This window comes from Triplophysa rosa, linkage group LG4 (assembly GCF_024868665.1).
Source record: "Triplophysa rosa linkage group LG4, Trosa_1v2, whole genome shotgun sequence".
Lineage (NCBI taxonomy): Eukaryota > Metazoa > Chordata > Actinopteri > Cypriniformes > Nemacheilidae > Triplophysa > Triplophysa rosa.
Window position 1 is genome coordinate 13697778 of NC_079893.1, and position 24406 is coordinate 13722183.

Below are 24406 nucleotides of genomic sequence, written 5' to 3' on the forward strand. Positions count from 1 at the left end.
GACTTCTGACTGCTGTTAGTTTTTCATTGATGAGTGTATATGCTATTAATCTGTTTTGCACTGCCTAGATTCTTCTCACATCTCCAATGCAATGCAAAAACCAGCCATTGTAAGACCCACAGCTGTTTTCCTTTTTATCCATTTCATTGATACCAGCGTGTATTTTGGGTATAAGTTGTTTCAGTGTGATGCCCATCATAAGTCTGCCAATGTATGGCTGTCTATTCTAATGTCTATTCTAGCAGGATTCAGTGAGGCAAACCTGCAATACATTGAGTCCGTTACATAACGGTCTGTGTGCGACTGTAGGCTAATGAGCTCACACATGGTAATTTATGTTTGCTAGACTCTGGCCAGACATCTGGGTGGCCAAAAGTACAGAATGTATGCAGACTGTTTGCTTCTGAGATGGTAATGACATATCAAAGTCCGAAATGTTGAGAGAGTTTTTATTTGCGCATAGTATCAATCGGACGCGAATTAAATAAGGAGTGATGTACCACTTACATATATTTGCTATGCGTCTAGGGAAGCGTTTCAAATGATCTGAACCGGGCAAACATACACGCAATCCCCTTCAATCCGACAACTCCAGGTGTCCACTGGATGATGCGCATGCTGGTACACCGCATGTCCAGACCTATGCATCTTGCAAAGAAAATAACGCATCCCAAGACCAACATTATGTATCTTTAAGGAGATATGTCTGCAAGTGCATCTATTGGTTAGCTGGAAGCTTCGCTGTCGTCTGTGATTGGTCATACCTAATTATTCTTGGCTCGTCATTTGCTACCTTAATTTACTATGAATATTGTGTGCTGGCGGACAGGGTGCTGATAAGTTTGAAATACCTTTGTGTTGGGTTAGACGTGTGCGCGCGGGTAAATTATATTTCTTGGGCTGATATTTTTCATCATCTGTCAAGAATGCTTTTATGCTTTTGTAACGGTCGGATACCCACAATGTAATTATTTCGGATACGCGTTTGGAGAGGAGTATTACGCAAATAATGTTTTGCGCTAAACTGAAGGATCTTAAGATTGCGGGCGAATGCCCCTTTTCCATGGTCGTGGGAAATGAGGAACCCGCCGACTTTAAAGAAAGCAATGCAGTGAATGTTTTGCCAGTATCCAGAGCGGTGCAGGGCAATATTGCAAACATTCTACCCAGACGCAATACAAGCCGGAGCAAAGTTAATCTGCATTCACTGGGCGAGAGCATCCGAAAACTGGTGTGTCCGGAGGTAATTTCATATGTGTGTAATATAAATATATAAACCGTTATATTTCTCTGCGTAAAATGCCAAGCCAAATAGCCAAATAAAACATTGTAATTAATAGAAACGGTTAGGCTTGTTATTACGCACTTGTTATTAATTTATTCAGATGAAATGCACACACACACACACACACACACACACACACACACACACACACACACACACACACACACACACACACACACACACACACACACACACACACACACACACACAAAGGCTATACTGTATATTATGTACACAAACATATAGAATATATATAAAGATGTTTCTTCCTTACTCTTAGTTCGAGAAATTACGAAATGCAATGGTCAGAGTCATGAAAGAGCAGTCAGACGTGACATGGTAAGATATGATTTTTGCTTATTATATGTTGCCTTTGATCTGACAGTATTTAATGAGTCCTTTATTTTACCGTTTCACCGACGATTTTAGGAACATTTTAATTTGCACGCAGTCAGTAAAATCAATACAACTGTCACGCATTAGAAATCCGTATGGTCATTGTACTGTATGTATCAGTATTTTTTCCGTTTGTTTTAAATAAAGTTTTTCACATTTAATAAGGTATAATATCAATATGATTTTATCATTAAATGTAGCTTCTTTTTATTATTCAGCATTCTATTATAGTCTTATATACCTTTCATAGAATGTATGTTTTATGGTACACTTGTCTTACACACTACAGTATGTGGCACAATGAGAATGTGGCACATGTCCATGTTTCATTCAACATATTAAAATAATTCTTGACTCTGGCTCAATACATCATGTTTCCAAAGCCCTATAGCATGCACTACTGCTATAGCTCAGACAATGGAGAAATCTGAACAATTATCAGATGTCATGAGGAACCATTCCCTTAAAACAGGTAACAAGCAGACATGACAAAAATACAATTTCCACATACAGCTTCCGGCTGCCTAATTGTTAATGAATTGTACAATAAATTTCAGGTATCCACATGGACGCTCTCAGGATTTCTCTAGGCATGGAGGTATTTCGGGACTGTTATGAAGAGGATGGTCATATTCTGAGAGTAGTGGGGGGAGCGCTCCATGATTTTCTCAACAGCTTTAATGTTCTCTTAAAGCAAAGCACACCGCCCACTCCTGAGGTACAGCGCTACATCCACCAAGCCTCCATCCTCTGTCTGGACAAAGATCCAGGACTCCTGACTGTTTATTACTTCAATCCCCTCCCCACCACTGAGCTCTTCTTCCCGGGTATTATCCAGGCGGCAGCGCGTTTTCTCTACTGCACTCGGGTGGAGGTCAGAATGGATATTGGGGGTAAAGACAGTGGTGCTCTACAGGCCAATCATCAGCCTCATCTGGTGTACTCTGTGGTGGTCAGAGATGGCAGGAGCCTCACGCCAAGCCCAATGAGGACACATTCGTCTGGAGACATCCCCCTGTCGCTGCTCTACTCCACGTTTCCCTTCCACATACTTTTTGATCAGGAAATGTGCCTGATGCAGATTGGAGATGGGTTGAGGAGGAGGCTGGGGCGTTGCAGAGAAGGTCAGAGGAGATCTGCCTTCAACGAGCACTTTACCATTGTTTCACCTGAGATACGTGCCAGCTTCCAGGATATTTTGACCATGCTTAACACACAGTTTGTGCTGCGGGTGAAACAACCTGGAACGAGCTCTGCAGACAGTCTCGGAAAGGTATTTTCTGTTTTCCGATCTCTCTCTCTCTCTCTCTCTCTCTCTCTCTCTCTCTCTCTCTCTCTCTCTCTCTCTCTCTCGCTCGCTCTCTGCCCTTGTATCGAAAAGCTGATGCAAACAACGGGCCAACCGTTACATGTGAAACTGCTAACTGAGAATTTTCGAAACATCAGGCTTATTGCTTGGGTGGGAAAAATCATCAGAGTTTGCAGCTTTGAATGCGTTGAAATGCATTGCTGTGCATGGCACTGCTGTGTTTAAATCAAGTTGGAAATGTGAACTTCATGCAGGTCATTTTCTCACACTGGCATCAAACAGAAAGGCTAATCAAAGATTGTCTTAGGGTTTATGTTGATTAGATGATTAAAAAGCCCAACGTGAGTCAGTGGAAGGTGCACGTTGATCTGAGAGAACAGGTTTTTCTTATAAGCTGTTTTTTAAAACAAATTTCAGTTTCTTGGACAGCAGTAGATCAGTATAATAAGGGCAACGCAATGAAGCCCGGGCAACACACAGATGATGAAACGAACATGGCTCCAAATGTCAAGATGAGTTAAAGGTTTGCCTTTCAAAGCCTCTAATGAGATCTTCCATGTTTATGCCAACAACAATGAAATAGCACAGCAACTGATACCTCCTATCAAAAAATTTGAGATGAAAACATTTATTTTATGAATGACTGCATAATTTGCATAATTTGTTGCTTTTTATAAGCATCGGGAAAAAAGAACGCAGTGCATTTCAAGAATAGCACATACATTTTCACTACTAGTGCTTAATGTCAGTACAGATCATTTAGGTAAAATAAAACATTCAGTGTTTTCAGTATTAAAGGGATAGTTCAACCAAAAATTAAAATTTCTTTGTTTGGTTAAACACAAAGTTATTTGGATGAATGCATGTAACCAAACAGTTCTTGGACCCCATTGACTACCATGATAGGAAGAATTACAAGGGTAGTCAAAGGTGCCCCAGAACGATTTGCTTACACTCTTCAAAATATCTTCTTTTATGTTTATCAGAAGTAATTTTTCCTATTAGTCGATGGGTTCCAAGAACTGTTTGGCTATAAGCTTTATTCCAAATATCTTTCTCTGTGTTCAGAACAAAGAACAAAGAAATTTATACAGATTTGGATCAACTCGAAGGTGAGTAAATGATGACAGAATTTTTATCTTTGGGGGAATTATCCCTTTAACAAAAGTATGTTGCAGAAATAAGTTTAATAATAAGGTTAGGTTGGGGTGACTTGGCACACCTATGAAACTATGAGTCTGTAAATTTATGCAAAACACCGAAAAAAAGTATGTACTGTAAGATGCAAAATATGTAAAATATATATTTTTTGAAGATGTTTTGACATATCCATAGCAGATCAAAACAGTCAAAGATAAAACATCCTCTCGACCTTCTCCTTGTAGCATATGGACCTGAAGGGACAGATGATCTTCATGTCAGAGATGAGTGCACTCCTCTTCCTCGGCTCTCCGTGTGTTGATAAGCTAGAAGAGTTGACAGGCCGAGGCCTCTACCTCTCTGACATTCCCATCCACAATGCACTAAGAGACGTTGTTCTGGTCGGGGAGCAGACCAAGGCCCAGGACGGTTTGAAAAAGCGGCTGGGCAAAGCCAAAGCCGCCCTGGAACAGGCACATCAGGCACTGGAAGAAGAAAAGAGACGGACGGTAGAGCTGCTCTTCACAATATTTCCAGGGAACGTCGCTCAGCGTCTCTGGCAGGGGCTTCCTGTGCAGGCGAAGAAGTTTGATCACGTTACGGTGCTGTTTTCAGATATTGTGGGCTTCACTGCGATCTGCTCACGATGCACGCCCATGCAGGTGGTGAATATGCTTAGTGAGCTGTACACTAGATTTGACCACCACTGCGGAGAATTGGATGTGTATAAGGTGGGTGATATTGTTAAAAGAACTGTAAAAGATACTTTACCTACCTACTCTTTCTGGTTATTTAGGTGGTTTAGTTCCAAAACGTGACATAAAGGGGGTAACTTTCAACTATCTTGGCCTCAAATAATTATTATCATAGTTTTAGACAAGCAGACTCATAAACTGCTGGGACGTTGGCTAATGTAATCTGTAGTGTCTATACAAAGCAGAATTTCTCATACACAGTTGAGATGAATTTCTTGTAAAAGACAGTGGAAGCCAAGTTTAGTTTAGTGTCTGGCTTTGCTTACGTTCTTACAGGCGGCTATATCCTAAAATAGATCCACCTCGTCTTCTCCCCACATTTCTCAGCTGGTTCTTGATGGGTGCCTCAAACATCTCCATACTGTATTTGCAATAACAGGGAATTAATGTCTCTCAAGCTGTCAAGATGTACAATTCTTATAACATAAACCTAGTTTGGATTCAAAACAGCTTTGAATCTTTGTCATTCACTTTGTAAGACACTTAACAAATTCCGGTTGGCCAGAATTACAAATGGTGTGTTAGTCTACTTGCCTGGATATGTAATGCACTCATTGCCTAATTATTAATTAAACATGAATTTTTGTGTGTTAAATTAATTTCATTTCACAGCCGTCCTGTTTAAATTTAGTTAACACCTAAATGAAAATGGCAAATGAAAATGTATGGCAGCTCAGCACTATTAACCTTGAATATACCCAGAGGTGTGTTATGAAATATTTAGCACTCTGCTCCTGTAACCTTTTATATGTCCTCATTTGCGCACTCAAGGTGGAAACCATCGGCGATGCGTACTGTGTAGCTGGAGGGTTACACAAAGAGAGTCCGACCCACGCTGTCCAGATCGCTCACATGGCTCTAAAGATGATGGAACTGTCTGATGAGGTCATGACTCCCATGGGGGAGGTCATCAAGGTCAGTGTTTCATCAAGTTTTCTGCATTCTGTGTACATTCTGCATATCTAATATCTGGTCATTTAAAATAATCTTTCTCTCATCAGTAAACATTTATTCTGCTGATGTAGAAAAAATCTTTTAACAATGTTTATGACTACAAATATGAACACAGGACTTGCAATCTAACAATTTATGTATCGATTTGAGGTTCAGAAGTCAAAATATAGCACATTTCATATACTAAACAATAGACTTGCTCCTATAGCAATATCAAAAAATATAGCTTTAATTCTTGTTTAATTCTGTTTTCTATTTGTTATTTGTTTTTATCATTTATTACTCTGATCTGTGAATCACTTTATGTATAAAACTTTATGTAAAACATATTAAAACTGCTGCTTGACTTTGAGAGCTGATAAAACTGATATTCATAGATACAACTTGAATATGTTTCTTATCTCAAGGAAAATGTTTGTTTTACTGCTTGGAATAAGATAATCTTTATGTTTGGTTTTGCGATTGGGGCTGCTAAATCTAACATCTTTTAAGCATAAATTATTTAAATTAATTAATTTAATCAGAAATGTTTATTTTACACATGGTTTGAACATAGATTTCAAAGCTTAAATTTGTAATGTTTAACTGAAACTGTTTTTTTTCTCAGATGCGTATCGGAATCCACTCGGGCTCGGTCCTGGCTGGTGTGGTTGGTGTTAAAATGCCCCGCTACTGCCTTTTTGGCAACAACGTTACTTTAGCCAATAAGTTTGAGTCTTGTAGCCTGCCCAGACAGATAAATGTCAGTCCCACCACATACAGGTACAAACAGATGTCACTCTCCTGCTTGTTTATTACAATGATACTGGGTAGTTTATTTAATTAACCGCTTATTATTATTATTAATAATAATAATAACAATAATAATAATAAATCTAAACATGTTTGTACAGTATTTTTTATTTTAAAACATATCAACAGTTAATAATTGTCAGATTTTAACTAAATGCAAAACTTCATTCATCATTTTTAAATTAATCAAAAGCAACATAATATGATTCAGATCAGAAATATCAGATTAATTACTGGAATAATTACTCAAACTACTTTATACAGTATACCTGCATCCGTATTTTTGAGAAAATTTTCCATTCCAGATTGTTAAAGGATTGTCCAGAGTTCACCCTTATTCCCCGGACGAGAGAGGATCTTCCACCCAACTTTCCCGTCAACATCCCTGGTGTTTGTTACTTCCTCCAGGCCTGTGATCAAAGGAAATGTCCTGCTTTCAGATGCTATGTAGAGGAAGCTCAACCCAGTGGATGAAACGTGAAATAATCCTTCAGACCATGAATGCTGGAAACAGTGGGCTAATGCTTGTCACTGTGTATCTTTTAGTTGAGACAGAGGAATATTACCATCCAAGTGTTGAATGTTGCCAAACAATCTATCAAACGATGCTCGTTAGAAGGGTTTCAATGAGCCCAGATTTTATTGTCTGGTTTTTGTGATGTTAAAAGACTGAACCTCTGTTATTCTGGTAAAAGTGATTTATTTCTTGACTTCCTAACAGCATTCACATTTGTATCTATATTGATTGATGGTTTCTTTACATTCTCAAAGTCAAGAGTGATTTGTAGCGTATAAAGACATTTAGTTCTATTTTAATAATCTAACTAGAGCACTTGCACATGTGTCATGTCATTGACATTGTACTACACACTCAGTGGAGTAAGGCTAGCAGAGCCTGACCACAATCATTCTTTAAAGAAACATTTGTAATGTTTCATTGTGATTTTTTGTTTTGTCATAGATCTATAATAAACATACTTGACTCAAGGTTTGATTTGTTTAATTGTGTGCTTGTTTCAATGGAATGTTGTAAGTTATAAAGAATCTAGCATCTGAAGAAATATATTTGGCTTTTATTCACTATATGAATTTCATATTTATTTAGATTTACATTTTATTTAGATTCTCTACTTAAAAAAGATTAAAAACTGATTTTGTCGATGAACTTGTGATATAGAAACACGAGATCAGCTTGTCGTTTTTGCATTAATTTGATCAAAATCACGATCACTTTCTACTGACTCACGTTACAATAATAATGTATGCCGAGAGCAGATAAATATATTATGTAAACGGCATGAAAGTACGTAATTACCAATCTCACTGGCTAAAGCATCGAATATTAATAGTATCTGAATATTAATAAGGTCATGCTGATGTTGCTTAGTAACCTTCCTGGGGCGGCAAATTATCTAATGAATATTTATGAACCACGCCTTCCACCATGGCAGGATTCGTTACTGACTAGCGTCCACTTTCTAACGGCTCCATTACAGCCAATCAGATAGTCCTTCTGCGCCAACGTGAGATTGCGTAATGAATATTTATGAACCAATGTTTTGACGTAGTATAATTCCTGAATACGGGATCTGAAATGAGAACCAACTGCGCGTAGCTCTTGCATCCTTGCGATCCCGTTGGCTACATCCTCTGTCAATAACAACGGGCTCGTTTCAGGAATGGTGGTCCTCTCGTAACCGCTGAATGCTGTGTCAATGCTGGTGTGCTGGTGTTTTGTATTTTAATCTAACGGAAAACAGGGAATTGGCGAATTTGGCGAAATATGGTATGTAGCAAAATATGACGGAGGTTTTTACATGCCTTATATTTATTAATTCTCTGGTTAGTAATGCCGTACATGTTTGCGCTGTAGTTTACAGTGGCATCGCCTGGGTAAATATAAGCAATAGAAATAAGGTATTGTTGAGATTTGTCAGTCTTGTTTTAGATATTTAATTAGCCTACTGCATTAACTTATTTTCAGAGGCGCACAGCTCATGTTTTGATTTGCGCATAAATAGTGCTTCTAACATATTTGTATTTACGCTAGAATATGTAAACAGTGTTCGTCAACGCACATGATTATGTTGTTTTAATATAAATGCATATATTGATGTTTTATATATAAATATCATAATTTTATATTCTAATTTCTTATTTTGCAGTACGGATTTGTCAACCACGCACTTGAACTTCTGGTGCTGAGAAATTATGGACCTGATGTATGGGAGGACATTAAGTGAGTTCCATGTGGAGTTCATGACCAATCTTTCATTTGATTTCAATATTTGAAAAGACTTTGTGTGCATGTTGGTTGTGCATGTTGTGTCTGTTCTCAGACCTATATGTATTAATGAATCACTAAAAAGTCTGTGACAATATGTGATTTATATGAGGGGAATTCTCTACTCCTGAATTCAAACAGAATTTCAGTACAAAAAGTACAAGGGTACAGTACAGGACATATCCATATGATAGTGAAAATATATTAGATACATAATCAAATTGCAAATTTAGTTTCACACTTTTTGTGATAGCCTGTCTTTGCTACAGTATGCTCAATAGGAATTCAGAGCATGAGACATCATAGCACAGCATGTGGGCTTGAGGTCACGTACGTACAACTTTTTCCTTTTGCACAAACAGCTTTATTTAACTTCCTTCGTCTCTTTGACGTGACTTTTAAGAGCAGCCTTTTCAAGTCACAGCTGTGCTTAATGTAAACATGTTTTAGAGTCTGTTTCGGCTCAAGTTGTGAGTCTCACTGAATGTTTTGGCAATGTTATACTAGTCAGACCCAAAGTTACTGCAGCATTACTCCAGAGGTTCAGTATTATCACAAGGTTAGCAATGTTCTCAGTGAACTGTACAAGATGTTATAAAATACATTTGTGTTTTTTAGACAGTCTTTTGCTTTCCCATGGGGTTGTATTGCTGTTCTGAGATTTTTTTTGGTCATCATACTTGATCAATTTATTTAATTTTTTTTCTAACTTATCCTTGCAATACAGGATGATTAAGTCTCTCTCATTATGACTTGAGTCTTAATAGTATACTGTATTTATGTACTCCACACACACTTTTATGCCTTGACATAATAATATTTAACAAATAACAAATATTGTAATTCTCAGTAAATTCAATGTTGTGGTATTATATAGAAGAAATCTCATGTAAATTTATATTCTTTTAGGAGAGAAGCTCAAGTTGATGTAGAGGGACAGTTTCTCGTCAGAATTATATATGAAGATGCCAAAACATACGACCTTGTGGCTGCTGCAAGCAAAGTTCTGAGTAAGAATGTATTGTTTTGTTTTGGATGGGTGGGTTACAATATTCTGTATATTGCTAATAGAATTTTGTAATGAACCTCTTGTGATGTAAAAATGAGACAACTAAAAACGAATGGTTACATTTTATTTACAATACTGTTCCAGAAGAGTACAATCACATACACACATACACCTAATCGAAAGGTTGCATACAAAATTTAGTTGGACTGCCTAAATTTTGCCTAAAAAAAAACTGGCTTTTATTATAACACATATTCACATTGTTTCTGCTGCCTTATGCAACATCACTTACAAAAAATACTTCTGTCCAGAGTTGCATACGTTTTTGGCAAGATGGGAGAGTGAAACCAAATCCACCAAGTCTTCTCCAGCATCGCCAAAGAGTTTAATTGAGGTTAAAGTGAGAACTCTGTGGTGCCAAATTAATGTGTGAAAACAGTCCAAAGTTTTTTAGCATATTTACATTTTTATGCATTTGAAACAAACCCACAACTTTTGTGTCACTAATGCAGTGCCAGCGGCTTAACTTTGTTTTGAAAAGTGGTGGGGACAGAGATGACAAAAACAATACTTTTATAAATTATAACTAGTTATAACTCATTGGGAATATTTATCATATATAGTGACCGTTCATTGGCTACTCCGCTTTTCGACTCCACCTCTCACAGTATGTGGTTCCCAAACTGTCATTTGGGGAAGATCACTTGGCTGTTGTGGTGCACACTTAAAAACAGTTTATTCCTACTAAAAATGTCACTTGTTCATTGGACACTGGATGCACAAGCAAGTGCCGCGAGTGCGGATGATGCACGCATTTCATACTGGCCACGTTTCTGGAGTCATGGCTCTCTGTCTTCCGCAAATATAACTTATGAGTGTGAGCAATGGGAGATGGTGAGAAAGTGGAGCATCCTGCGTTTTCCATGAGTTTTAAATGTTAATGGCCCCTAAACAATACACACCTTCCGCAAGCATTTCTTAATTTCTTCCAAAAAGTGGTGGAGACATGTCCCATCTGTCCCACCCGCAAATTACATCTATGTGCAGTGCACAATGATTTTCCCTTTTGAAACACCTTTTCCAAAACTATAGGGCATATCTTCAGATTTGTTATTATTATTATTGACTGGGCTGTATAGATATTGTGATCTTGTAGATTGTGACAGAATGCCATCATGAATGCCATTTGCTGTTGTTAACTTAACTGAATGCTCTATCATTAAACAACTGTGACATTTTACTATTTTTCTTTCCCGTGTTGATTCTAAACTGGATTCAACAGAAATAGATGCAGGAGAAATCTTACAACTGTTTGGAAAAATGTTCTTTGAGTTCTGTCAGGAATCAGGCTATGACACCATCCTCAGAGTGTTGGGCTCCAATGTTCGTGAATTTTTACAAGTAAGGGGCTACTGTTTATGTCAACCAAAATTAATCAACAAGACTGTTTTGTATTTCAAACATTGCATAATAGTTTTAGGTTAAAAAATACAAGTTTTGTTAGATTAAACAGTGAAATCGTTACTGATAAATATTGACATCATCATCTTAAAACTTGGCAAATGTATTATTTTTGAACTCTCATGATGTCTTTGCTACTTTTGGTGTTTTTTTATGTGTTTGATGCTGTCATTCTTAAAATTCCAGACTGTGTTTCATCCTTTTTCCTTGTGCCCACTTTATTGCATCACCACATTAAGATCTGCTTGTTCCCTCAGAATCTGGATGCATTGCATGACCATCTGGGCACCATCTACCCTGGTATGCGTGCGCCTTCCTTCCGCTGTACGGATGCAGAGAAAGGAAACAACCTTATTTTACACTACTACTCCGAGAGAGAAGGTCTCCAGGACATCGTCATTGGGATCATCAAGACAGTTGCACAGCAGATTCATGGAACCGAGATTGAGATGAAGGTTGGTTTGTGCTGTGCCTGTGCTTTGTCTTTTTGTTGATTGTCTGTTGTCTGGCAGATAGGTTGTCAAAGGTTACTGCTGGCGTGTCTGTGAACTTTCTCGTGTCTTGTTTTTATCCACATCAAAAGACATGACTACTTGTGCATATACTTGGTGCAAAAACTATTCAATATACTCAATGTACCAACAACAAGAGTATCAGTTAAAATACACAAATCTCCTTAACAGTACGTCTGGCAAGACTATTAGCATTAGCATACGTTATGACTAAATTAGGAAAATACATTGGACAGTAATAATAATGTATGAATCCCAGACCCCTCAAAATAAAGCAATGCAAACAAACAATGAAGTGCACTACACCAAAATCATTAAAACTCCACTGGAGCAGAGCTTGTTGTTGTCTTTATCTCACTGAGAGGGGTCCATGGGTACACAACGGTAAGATGGACTCCCTAAGGTTTATCCTTTGACACCGCGCTGTAGTCTCTGCCTTATTTTCCAAATAAATCCCCCTTAACCAATAAGAGCTAATTATTTCCCAGACGGCAGACTGCTCTTTCTATCTCACTCTCTCCATCTGGGCTTAGTGTGAAATGAGGGAGTCCAATCGACAGACCCTCCAAATGTAACACCTGACTTGTTGAAAAAAATGTTAGCTAGCGTCGCCATGGTGATGGCAGGGCAAAGAGACAGCGGCTTGACGTCAGTGAAATGGGCTCAACTTCAAGCTGAGAGAGAAAAAAACAACAGCTTCTCTGCATTCAGCTCAGACATGATATGATGTCTGCGATAAAAACAATTTTAGGACCAATTTTCAGTAACATTGCTAGATGGGGAAAAATAAGAGACCGTTCTGTGTCTCCTGCATAATATAAATATACTAGACATTCCTTTTTATTAAACACACCCACAATTAGACTAACAGTAGTGTTTCCTTTTGCTTGGTCTACATGTAATCTATATAAACATTTTAAAAATATATAGTCCACTAATAAGACTGTAAATATTTTTTTTGTGGCGTGCATCAGGTAATTCAGCAGAAGAGTGAAGAGTGCGATCACATTAAGTTCTTGATTGAAGAGAAGGACTCAGAGGAAGAGGCGTTTTATGAAGACCTGGATGGTTTCGAGGAGAACGGAACTCAAGAGACACGAATCAGTCCGTACACCTTCTGCAAGGCTTTCCCATTCCATCTGATGTTTGACAAAGACCTCATGCTCACACAGTGTGGCAATGCCATCTTCAGAGTTCTGCCACAGGTTGTCTGCTCAAGAAGAATCGTTTATTTTAAAAAGTGGAAAATGGGAGATTTCTAAAGTATAAATATGAAGGTATAAATAAAGTGTGATGGAGAAAAAGTGTCAAGTTATGTGTGTTATCTTCCAGCTGCAGCCTGGCATCTGTAACCTGTCCTCGGTGTTCTCTCTGGTGCGGCCGCACATAGACTTCAGTTTCCATGGCATCTTGTCTCACATCAACACCGTCTTTGTGTTGCGGAGTAAGGTCTGTTTGACCTACAACACACTACAGTCATGCGTACAAAAACATCAACACTCATTAACTGAAACCTTTTGTTCTGTGGTTAATGGTTTGTGACATACATGTAAATTGAGTTTGTTCTGCATACTGTATCACACACACACACACACAGTGCAGGGAGTAAAACATGTAGAACAGCAAAGATTTGACTTGCACTGCTCACAAGAGAATATGAAACATGAAATTGCCTTGACTTCCTGTAGGAGGGACTCTTGAACGTAGAGACTGCTGAGAGTGAAGATGAACTCACAGGAACAGAGATCAGCTGTCTCAGACTGAAGGGCCAGATGATTTCACTGCCAGAGACTGAAAACATCCTGTTTCTGTGCTCACCAAGGTAAACCCATGTGCAATATTAAAGATGAACCGAATGGTTTGTAGCTCACAGTGATATTGCATCTATCAATAAATCTCCTGCCCTCCACATGAACTTTAAATATAGAAAATTAGATGTTGGACAGCCCCTGTTTTCATTCATGTATACAACTCATGCACTTTTTATGAAGAAGATAGTATAAACAGGATGAAATAAAACACAATTTGTAGTATAGATGCATTACAATTTTTTTGTAAAAAAAACTGGGCAAATAAGCCAAAAAAAATTTTTGTAGGCCATGTTCTTTTAGTTGTGAATTTTGCTTGTTTTTGTCATCACTGCTTTATATGAGCTGGTTATTTGGTTAAGACACAAAAAACACAGCTTGCAACAGGTGGTGTGACCAATAATAACAATTAACAAAAAAATAAAAATACAATTTAAAAAACAAAAAATAAAATATCTGATTTCTGTGGCTGAAATATGAATAATTATACAGTATGCTTTAGTGAATTTTATTTTGAACCATTTAAAAAATATATCAGTTGTATGTCATTTTCAGGAAAAGTAAGTCTGTTAACTACCTTTAAGAAGGCAACTCTAAAATTATAGAACAAAAATATGAGATGATTATTACAAAGACTCAAAGAAATGCAAATACTTTGTTTCTAAGCCCTTTAAGTACAGAGAACTTGTAAAAAATGTTAAGCAAATTTTTTTAAGGCTACGGCCAATTCATCTAAATGAAGAAACATTAAATTTGCCTAATTTAAAATTTTCATCTCCATTTATATGTACACCCATTTCCTGATGGGTAGATTGGGTTTAGGAGTTTTTACTTGAGGTAGGCTACCTTAAATAATTGCCCTAATGCAGCTTTTTGTTATTTGTTTATCCTAGTGTTATGAATCTGGATGACCTGACGAGGAGAGGTCTCTATTTAAGTGACATTCCCCTTCACGATGCCACCCGTGACCTTGTGCTGCTGGGTGAGCAGTTTCGTGAAGAGTACAAGTTGACCCAGGAGCTGGAGATCCTTACTGACCGACTGCAGCACACGCTCCGAGCCCTGGAGGATGAGAAAAAGAAGACAGACAGGTCAGGCTTCCGGCATGCCACATTCGGGGAAATAAAGGTTCTTATAATCCAGAGGAAGGAAATGAAATGGTGTTAGGTCACAGTATGCCCTGGTGAATTCCTTGTCTGAGTGAGCAAATTATGTTGAATGGAAACCAAGTGGTGAAGCATTTTAATAACTTTTTATTCATACATGGAATCATATGAAAATAGATGCAAAACTCCAGTTTGGTGTTCAGTGTTTGTTTAAATGAAGATTCACACTTGTTTTAAACATTTATGTAATTTTAGCTGCGTGGAAATAAATGATCTTATCAAGCAATGTATTATTGCAGCAAAGATTGTAATAGTACATGTTGCATGGCAGGTCTCTGCAGTGTAACATCTGAGATATGTGACATGACATGGACAATTCTTCACATAAAATTATTAGAAAGGCATAAGCATTAAAATATCCTGATATATTTACAAATATATTTGTTTGTTTAAGATGGCCGTCTCTTTTCCTCTTGGAAAGTGAGGCAGTGTTTGCACCCTCTGTGGGGGTGAGTGGGTCTGCCTCAGCGAGTGAGCTGTGTGTTTGTTTATTAAATTTGGTGGAGAACCTTGAACATTACTAGGTCCTCCATCTCCCATTCTCCCAGACAGTAAACACTGGCTGCAGCTACACAACTGCCAGTGTAGAATTAGACAATTCTGTAATGTGAATTTACGACATGACTTTAGTAAATACATAGCCACTAGAATATATTCTCATCCGTGTTGCAAATTACTAAATTTGATTTGAGTAGTACATGTATGAGTAGCTGACGTGTAGTTATGGTTTCACAGAGCAGATTTGAAGTCTTTCTAAGAACAAATATTTCAGTTCATTTCAAATTTGCCTTCTCTGATTTTCCACTCTGCATTTATTTCTTGGATGTATGTGACTTTTTGATAAAGGTGGAAAAATAGGCAATATTCCGAAGGTGCTGAATAGTGTCATCTTATCTTCACTAGCAGGTGTCCTACACTTAAACTTGTGCAATTGGTCAATTTGGGGTACTAAAATGCGACCGTGGCATTTTCTGTACTTGATTTTAATACAGAGCATTTTATATGCAGATGAATTCTGTGCTAGTCTCGCCTCACATAGAGCAGATTATTTGTTTTGGTTGTTATTTTTACTGTGAATCCCACTGTTGTTCACTACATACAGGATCTGCTTGGTCTGCAATGCATAACGTCTATTATTTACAGTATGCTGTCTGAAAAATAGCACGAAAATGTATAAGTAGCTTGTTTTGTGTTCTTGTGAGACCACGAGCAGACCAAATCATTGAAATGTTTCCCATGAAAGTCTCAGCTGCAGCAAGCCCGGCCATATTTATCCATAATTTAGGAGCTTTGCCAGACAATAATACTAAAGGCAGTTACCATGGCAGTGCAGTGTATGTGAGAAGGCGTGTTTTCTGCAATATAGCTTTGATAGAGATCAATACTATTTTAAATCTTGATTATTTTATTTAATATAAATAAATGAAATGATAATGAAATGATGAAAATGATTAAATCTGTTTTTCATCATGTTGTATTACTAAGAGCCCCATAAATCCCCCAGGTGGAACAGATGGATAAATGTCTAAATGTAGGGAGCGAGTACACATACAGCTCTGAGGATAATTAGGACTTAACCTTCAGGGCTAGTACTGTGATATTCCAGGGTCAGTTTGCGGGAATTTAACAAAAGAATTAATTCTGAACGAGATAAAGTCTATTATGTCTTGCTGAACAACCTTTTTCACAAACTGCAGTAAGCAACTGGATTGCTTCGATTGGCCACACATCTGTAAAAGGCATCTGTCTTTTTTTTCGTGACACTAAATGCAATGAATATGTTTGATTGAGGAATGCGCATGAAAATAATGGATGTCTTTTTGTTTCAGGTTGCTGTATTCAGTTCTGCCTCCCTCTGTAGCCAATGAGCTGCGGCACAAACGGCCCGTACCGGCTAAGCGATATGACAACGTGACAATTCTTTTTAGCGGCATCGTGGGGTTCAATGCGTTCTGCAGCAAACATGCGTCTGCAGAGGGAGCCATTAAAATTGTCAACCTGCTCAACGATATCTACACCAGATTTGATATTCTCACCGTTTCTCGGAAGAACCCTTATGTCTACAAGGTGAGGGGAAATTGTGTCTATTCAGATTTGTCTTTTTGGTTCAGGGGAATTCGCCTATTTCACAAAATGGCCTATTTCACAGAGACCGGAAATAGGGAAAAACGTTTTTTGCTAAAAATTCTTCATGTCTTAAGGACACATAAACATGTTTAATACTTTATATTTAATGAATTGGCGACCATGCTCAATGACAAATGTTTTGGGGCACATGCATAGATATTTAATGTAATTTATAGTTCTTAAATGTACAGTATTTATTTAAATACATTGACAAAACTTGAGGTACAATGAGCATGTTAAACCACTGTCTCCAAGCCACTGGCCTTGTAAAGCTCCAAAATATGAAAATCTTGCTGTAAACAAATTTATTTAACTTATGAGCTTCAGAAATTCAAGGGCCAAAAATCAAATAGGGTAAATTGTAAAAACCCTAACTAGAATAAAAAAAATCCAGATTTGACTAATCGCCACAACGCTTCTGCTTTATGCTGCCTATGCCTAATCTAATTTACTAATGTTTTTCACCAGAGGTCTTACCAACGCATATGGTAATCATATAATATTAAATGAAACAGTAGTGTTACCATACTCTTGGCTGGATAACTTAAGTAAATAACTTGGCTATCTCAAACAGAACACAAGTGTGGCCTAAAAATGTAATTGGATTGTTGAATTTATTGCTTAATTAAACTCTGACAGCATCAAATCAGTATAAAAGGGTCATTACATTTTTTTTCACTAAGCTTAACAGACAAAATCAACAGCCTTTTTAATGAATAAATCTCAGCTGCTTGTGGTGTTATGGTCCTTCGGAATTTTATGGAAAGACACAGCCAGAAAGAGTTTTTAAGAAATTTCACCACATTTTCCTCTTATAGTTTCTGAACAATATTTTATCATTACAATTTCAATTGCAGTGTCAGTTATGTATTGTAATTGCCCTACATTTATGATTGGTGTGGATGGTAATATAAAATGTTTGTCGTGTGATGTCACACAAAATTGTCTTTACCGTTTCGATAAATACTGTAATATATTTGGACTGGGAAATAAGGGATGCAAATGGTCCTAAGATTTTATGCCTTTTCCCCCAACTACGCATCGCATACAATGCTCTTTTAAAAAAGGGCAAAGAAGATGTCCTTGATTTACATCCTAGGCATACAGACAAGAATGCACTTCATGTGGCTTTGCTAACCAAACAAACGGTAGAATTTGAGGGCCAGCACACCAAAAAAAGGAATATTTACTTAAAGCCAATGATGTCTATGTGGTCCAAAGGTCTCATGAGGGACTAGTCTTACTTGACTTCTGCTGTACATCACAGTAAACTAAGGCTGATTTTTACTGTGCATTTTAGTTTAATGGTAAATAGTTTAATAGTTTAACATGTTTTCCCATAGAAAGTATTTTGTAATTTGCGCCTGTGAGGTTCATCATAGCAAGGGGTACATTAATCATTTCTGAATGGAAACCCTTAGTTCCAAATGTTTGTTTTTCGCACTCACAGGTGGAGACTGTTGGTGATAAGTACATGACAGTGAGTGGTCTCCCAGAGCCCTGCACCCATCATGCGAAATCCATCTGTCACCTGGCGCTGGACATGATGGAGATTGCTGGGCAGGTGAAAGTGGATGAGGACCCAGTGCAGGTAAGCACTCAGAGTTCAGTTTGTTTAGAAACAGTGCCTCTTTAAAACCTTCACTACAACCTATTTTCAAGCTTCGACATCTTTTGTGCATTACACATTGGGTTGTTTTAAGGTCTTTTTATTCTAGAACATCTTATCTTCCCCAGTTGAAGTGTTTTATAATATCTCAGCACTCTCTGTCAGAACCCCTGAACTATTTGGACATAATATATGAAAAATGTTTGCTCAAATCTTATCTCCGAGTCTCTGAGTCAATGACTTGACAGTATGATTTACTACCGGTTCAAGTACATGTAGGACATTTGAGAAGTTTCACACGAGAAAAAGTGCTGTTGAATTGAAAATCAGCAGAACAGTGTGATATTTACTTCAGTTACTGTAAACGATTTCCATGTATTTTTACAGTAAGTTTCTGGCAGCACGGTTGCCAGCAAGTTACTGTATTTCAATTTACAGTACATGTACTGTAATAAATTATACGGTACACAAAATATTACTGTATAGCTACAAAACGGTACTTTACTGTATTTTAACTGTATTTTGGTCTATTTGTACTGCATTTTTACAATACTGTAATACTGTCAATATACCTATATTGACACATTATTACTATTTAATACTTTTGGCAATAATTACTTTATTAGTTATTCATATTACAAAACTGCTATACTTGACATTATGAATCAAAAGGCAATCCAAGCAATATTTGTATCAAAAATATTTTTGTTAAATCATTTCATTGAAATGTAGTCGAGAAACTGCATGACTTGCAGATGTAGCTGGACATCCTAAACCTGGGATGACTTGCCTGGGAACATTACAGATGACCCAATCTAGCTAAACAAGCAATGTTGAGACTGTAACACAAAAAGACTCATATAACAAAATATGTAATCAATAGAAATAAGTACAAATTGTGCAGGAAATGGTGAAAGAAAATTGTCACGGACACACGGAAAAGAACCCAAATGCAGGCAGCGGCAATGAAGGGATTAACACAAAGACTTTAATAAAACCAAACAAAACACCCACGATGGGGGAAAACACAGACAAGACTAATTGTAACAAAATGCAAACCAAAAGACTTCCCACGGGGGGGCAAAACAAACTATGATTACTATACTGAGATTACTATAAATGAAGAATACACACACCAGACAGGGAACAGAAACAGGAACAAGGCAACGGACTAGGTAACATGATAACATCCACAAGGTACGAGGTTTTAACAGCACAGGACACATCCAAAACATAGAACGCAATCCACGAGCAACAAGACAATGACACATGAGGACTATTTAAAGGGAAGACAAACGAAGGATAACGACACAGGGCAGGTGAGGGTAATCAGACACGGCCGGGAAAAAATACAGGAAACGAGAGGGGCGGGGGCCAATGACAAGACACTGGAGAGAACGCATATTATTGTCAAAAGGACAATAATATGTTTCTCTCCACACATAACCAAAGGCTTTGCCATGACTCTGCCACAGGACCAAGAAAAACATGACTAAGTGAGGCAGAGCCATGACAGAAAATTCAGTAACACTTTACTACAAGGTTTTATTTAACATTTGTTAATGCTTTAGCTACTATGAACTAACACGAACAATATTTTTAGCTTTAATATTATTATTATTATAAATTGCAAAATAATTTTGAAATAAACAGATTTATTCACACTATATTTGCCTGGTAGTTGTGTTAGCATTCATTAAAAGTATTATTTAAAATTGTATTTGCTTAATTTCGGTGACAATACATATATATTGTACATGCAGGGCGCCGGTGTCATGACATATTCAGTCCCCGTGTGAATTATGTCCGCTTTGCAGCTCAAGACCCTCCTACTTATTCTGATAGCATTTCAATATTGATTTTTACATGTTTGACCTCATGTGATTGGACAATTCTCAACCGTTTCACAGAGAATCCTTTTCTCACCCAGAACCCCGGTACAGAACATTATGAAGTTTAAATACAAGTTTAGACTGCATGTCTACTAGTAGACTATTCACCGCAACAGTGATAAAGGGTGAACTTTACTCGCCCTTAGTATGAAATGTTTACACTGCACACGAGCAACGCAACAAAAGCAGAGAACACACTATTCGGTTGTTAAGTGGTGACGGGATACAGCTACGGCCGGAAGTGGTGCAAAATCTCGCCACATAATTACAATAAATTACATTAGCTAACGCCTACACCTACCCCTAGCCTACCCCTAAACCTAACCTTACAATAATAAAAAACTATCAATCAACTGTGACAAACATTATGCGGTATTGAAGTGCACATGCCCAGTGGCGGTAGCTGTAACCCTTCTAGTCAAAACCAATAATCAGTGATGCTATTTGCATTGGATGCTGTGCGCTGAGTAAGTAATCCCTGTTATTGATTTTTCTGTTTACTCTCTGTAATTCTGTAGTACATTTTTTGGTATTTACACTAGTAAACTGTAGTAAATTGTAAGGTGCTGTTATATTTTATAGCTATATATAGATTTTATAAACGATTTTGAGTAGTACTAAATAGTTGTTGTGCTTGTATAGCTTAACACAAATAAATGACGAGACACCCGATGGACTGTTTTGTCCATCAAAACAGTGTGATGGAAAATTTACTCTCGTATTTTGTTACAGAAGAGATGGATGGCAAACCAAAACACTAAACAGAGTTACTCTCTCAATTCCAGAGTTTCCTGAACACTCCAAACCCTACAATAGTGAATTGATAAACTGTAGAAAAAACTGTGTATTATACCTTAATATTTACTTTGGTATCTTTCAAGGGGTCACCATCTAGGAATTTTACTACAGTTTACTAAAATAATAATAAACTCTACTGCAATAATTCTTCATTTGGACTGGCACCCTATTACTGTTAACACCATTACATGCTTTAATAGTTAAACCTTTTTTTTAGCTAAGCGGTGATGATATGTTTACATCACATGTCAAATGGTTTGTTGCGCTCCCTCAAAAAAATTGTGTACCAGCCGCCACTGCCCATGAGTCATTGCAGGGCATCCATCCGAGTTCATTCTTCCGAGGCATGGCCAAAAATTGTTGGTCAGGAATATGATGTTTAAATGTGATTTTTCCTAGAGCTTTTAAAAATATCTGTCTTCCCCCATTCAAGTAGATAGGACTGTGGTCTTGCTATGGCTGAAATAGCTGTCTGGAGGCGAAATATAGATGCTTTTTTTCGTGTGATGATGCCTTTGAGTCCAAACTCACATTTATGTGTTCATTAAATAACAGACTTTACAATATAGTATTTGTGGATACTTAAGACATTAGCCATACACTTGAGGGCAAATAAGGTAATACTTGTTTTTCTATGCCATGTATTTTAAATTCATTTGAACAATCTGTTTATTGATTATAGCTGTGGCTGTAAATACATGTACAGTAGTACATTATAGTACTAATTACTTGTTAGAGGTACTTGTTTTTCGAAACATTACTCAGCATTTGAAAAGTATGATATTCAAATATTTTGTACATGCAACATAATGTCAGATAAGATCCGCCTCAGGGATGTTCCTGTGGGTGTGCGTTTTACCCAGTGTTTAATGTGTGTATTATCCTTCCAAAAAATAGCTCCAAAAATATATCTCAAACACGTTAGACATGTCTGCAGTAGTCTCAACAGGGGCTTTTGTTTAACCACACGACACAGGTTTGTTATTATATGTGCGACTGTTAGAGATATGCCACTTGAATACTAAAAGCATCCACACAAGAGAACCTGCTATATTAGACAGATGGCATGGCCACATTTACACACATTTACACAAAGAAAGTGAGACTCATACAAAAGCTTGTGCACAGTCTGGCAAAGGCAGACACCGTCAGATCATCCTTTCTTTTTGTATTTAAAAATAAACCCAGATCAGTTTGATCCTGAAACAATAAAGCTATGTTACTCTGGCACTTCTTTAACATGGCAACATCAGATTCAGGCAATGGAGAATGATGACAAAGATTGGTCCTTTTTTTCCCTTAACATTTTTAAATGCCAGAGACCCCAAAATATGTTCCACTGTAATTTATGATGAATTTACTTTTGTTAAGAGTCATGTCTTGATATTAAGGTTATGTATAGTGTTTTTAAGCTTTATATGTTTACCTTCTAACTGCCATGTTTTGGAGCAGATCACCATTGGAATCCACACAGGAGAGGTGGTCACAGGGGTTATAGGTCAAAGAATGCCCCGCTACTGCCTGTTTGGAAATACAGTCAACCTGACAAGTCGTACAGAGACCACAGGAGAGAAAGGAAAGATAAATGTGTCTGAGTACACATACAGGTGAGACAATCATGTTATAACTTGAAAATGCATTTTATTCATTTATTTGTCTTTTTATTATATAGGTAGTACAGAATTACTGGTGACATACGACAAGGTTGTAGTAACAATTAGTTAATGCATTAGCTGACATTAACTAACAATGAACATCACTTCTACGACATTTATTAATGTTAGTTTATGTTAAATTTAGCATTTACTAATACATTTTTTAAATAAACTGTTGTATTTCTTAATATTAGTTCAGACACAATAAACTAACATGAACAATTGTATTGGATTTAACATTTTAATTACATTAACAAAGATAAAAAAATGCATAAAAAACTATATTGGTTATTGTTAGCTATTTACATTTACATTTAGTCATTTAGCAGACGCTTTTATCCAAAGCGACTTACAAAGAGTTTAAGGAGCAATAAGCGATATGTCATACAGGAGCAATAAGGAAATAGGTGCCAATACAAAGTTACTAGTTTCAACGAAAGCTAGACCACCACCTGTTGAGAGAAAGAGAGAGGGTTAGGTTTTTTTTTTATAGCTATATTTATCAATTTCAACAGATACAGTCTTATTGTAAAGGGTTATCAAATTACTAATGTACAATGTGGTTTAAATATTATAATTAGATTGTGAACAACTTTACAGTTAATATTTGATAAGAATTAGTTGTATAAATGTAATGCTATTATTGTGTCGTTTTCTAAGGTGTTTGCTGTCAGCGGAGAACGCTGATCCTCAGTTTCATTTGGAATACAGAGGACCCATAACCATGAAGGGGAAAAAAGAGCCAATGAAAGTGTGGTTTCTTTCACGTAAGACCTAACTGACATCCAGTGGAGCCACAGCAATGTCATTGTCATTTTGTTCTCAGCTGTCTCGTGTTTATTCTGAAATATGTGAATAGGGTTTATTCATCAAGATCATTTTATTTTTCACCTCTGAGGGTCAGATGTAGACACAGCGAAGAATGTTCTTCAGTGCCCTCTGCTGTTGAAGTGCCAATTTTTTCTGATTCACAAATAATGAAACATAATGGAAAAGTATTAAAGAATGGATATATTTTACATGAAAATATGTAAATGTTCGTCCAATTTGGTCAGCTTTGATGCTACAGTACCTGGAGTGCCAACTATATAATTGATTTAAGATGGAACATTAGAATAAATACAACTGGAACTTGTTATAAAAAGACTTTTTCTATTTTCATCCTGTTTTGTTTATCGTAGAGGATGTGACATTATTCAAGTCACTAGCAAGTCTAGGAAAATATAATTTCATCACTGAGCAAAAAAGGTTATTTTCATTTTATCACTTTTTTTGCTGTGTGTTGATATTGGATATATAATAATATTTAATGTTAATTATAGTTAATTGAACACTTACACTTTTAAAAACTTTTTTTAAAATGTGCATTAATTAGGGAATAATCTGAAGATGTCAAGTACTGTATATGAACACAACACATGTTATTACTGTATGAGTGTAATAAGTTATTTAAG

General features: G+C 36.9%; 2 protein-coding genes across 3 annotated transcripts; both read left to right on the plus strand.

The window, feature by feature from the left end:
* Positions 1–552: 552 nt before the first annotated feature.
* gucy1a1 (guanylate cyclase 1 soluble subunit alpha 1) lies at positions 553–7618 on the plus strand. 2 transcript variants are annotated; one of them, XM_057330720.1, is made up of 9 exons: positions 553–1243; positions 1566–1624; positions 2065–2153; positions 2239–2399; positions 2520–2954; positions 4376–4861; positions 5657–5800; positions 6447–6601; positions 6937–7618. In XM_057330720.1, exons 1-9 carry the CDS (start codon positions 1010–1012, stop codon positions 7103–7105), a joined length of 1932 nt encoding a protein of 643 aa, XP_057186703.1. In that variant the 5' UTR covers positions 553–1009; the 3' UTR covers positions 7106–7618. The 2 variants fall into 2 exon arrangements, with proteins under 2 accessions (XP_057186703.1, XP_057186702.1); XM_057330719.1 differs by having other exon boundaries at positions 557–1243; positions 2239–2954.
* Positions 7619–8239: 621 nt separating this feature from the next.
* On the plus strand, positions 8240–24336 carry gucy1b1 (guanylate cyclase 1 soluble subunit beta 1). The gene is made up of 13 exons (XM_057330721.1): positions 8240–8417; positions 8797–8870; positions 9825–9925; positions 11207–11325; positions 11643–11840; positions 12872–13102; positions 13230–13346; positions 13586–13719; positions 14599–14796; positions 16701–16938; positions 18449–18589; positions 22750–22904; positions 23613–24336. Exons 1-13 carry the CDS (start codon positions 8415–8417, stop codon positions 23728–23730), a joined length of 1827 nt encoding a protein of 608 aa, XP_057186704.1. The 5' UTR covers positions 8240–8414; the 3' UTR covers positions 23731–24336.
* Positions 24337–24406: the final 70 nt, after the last annotated feature.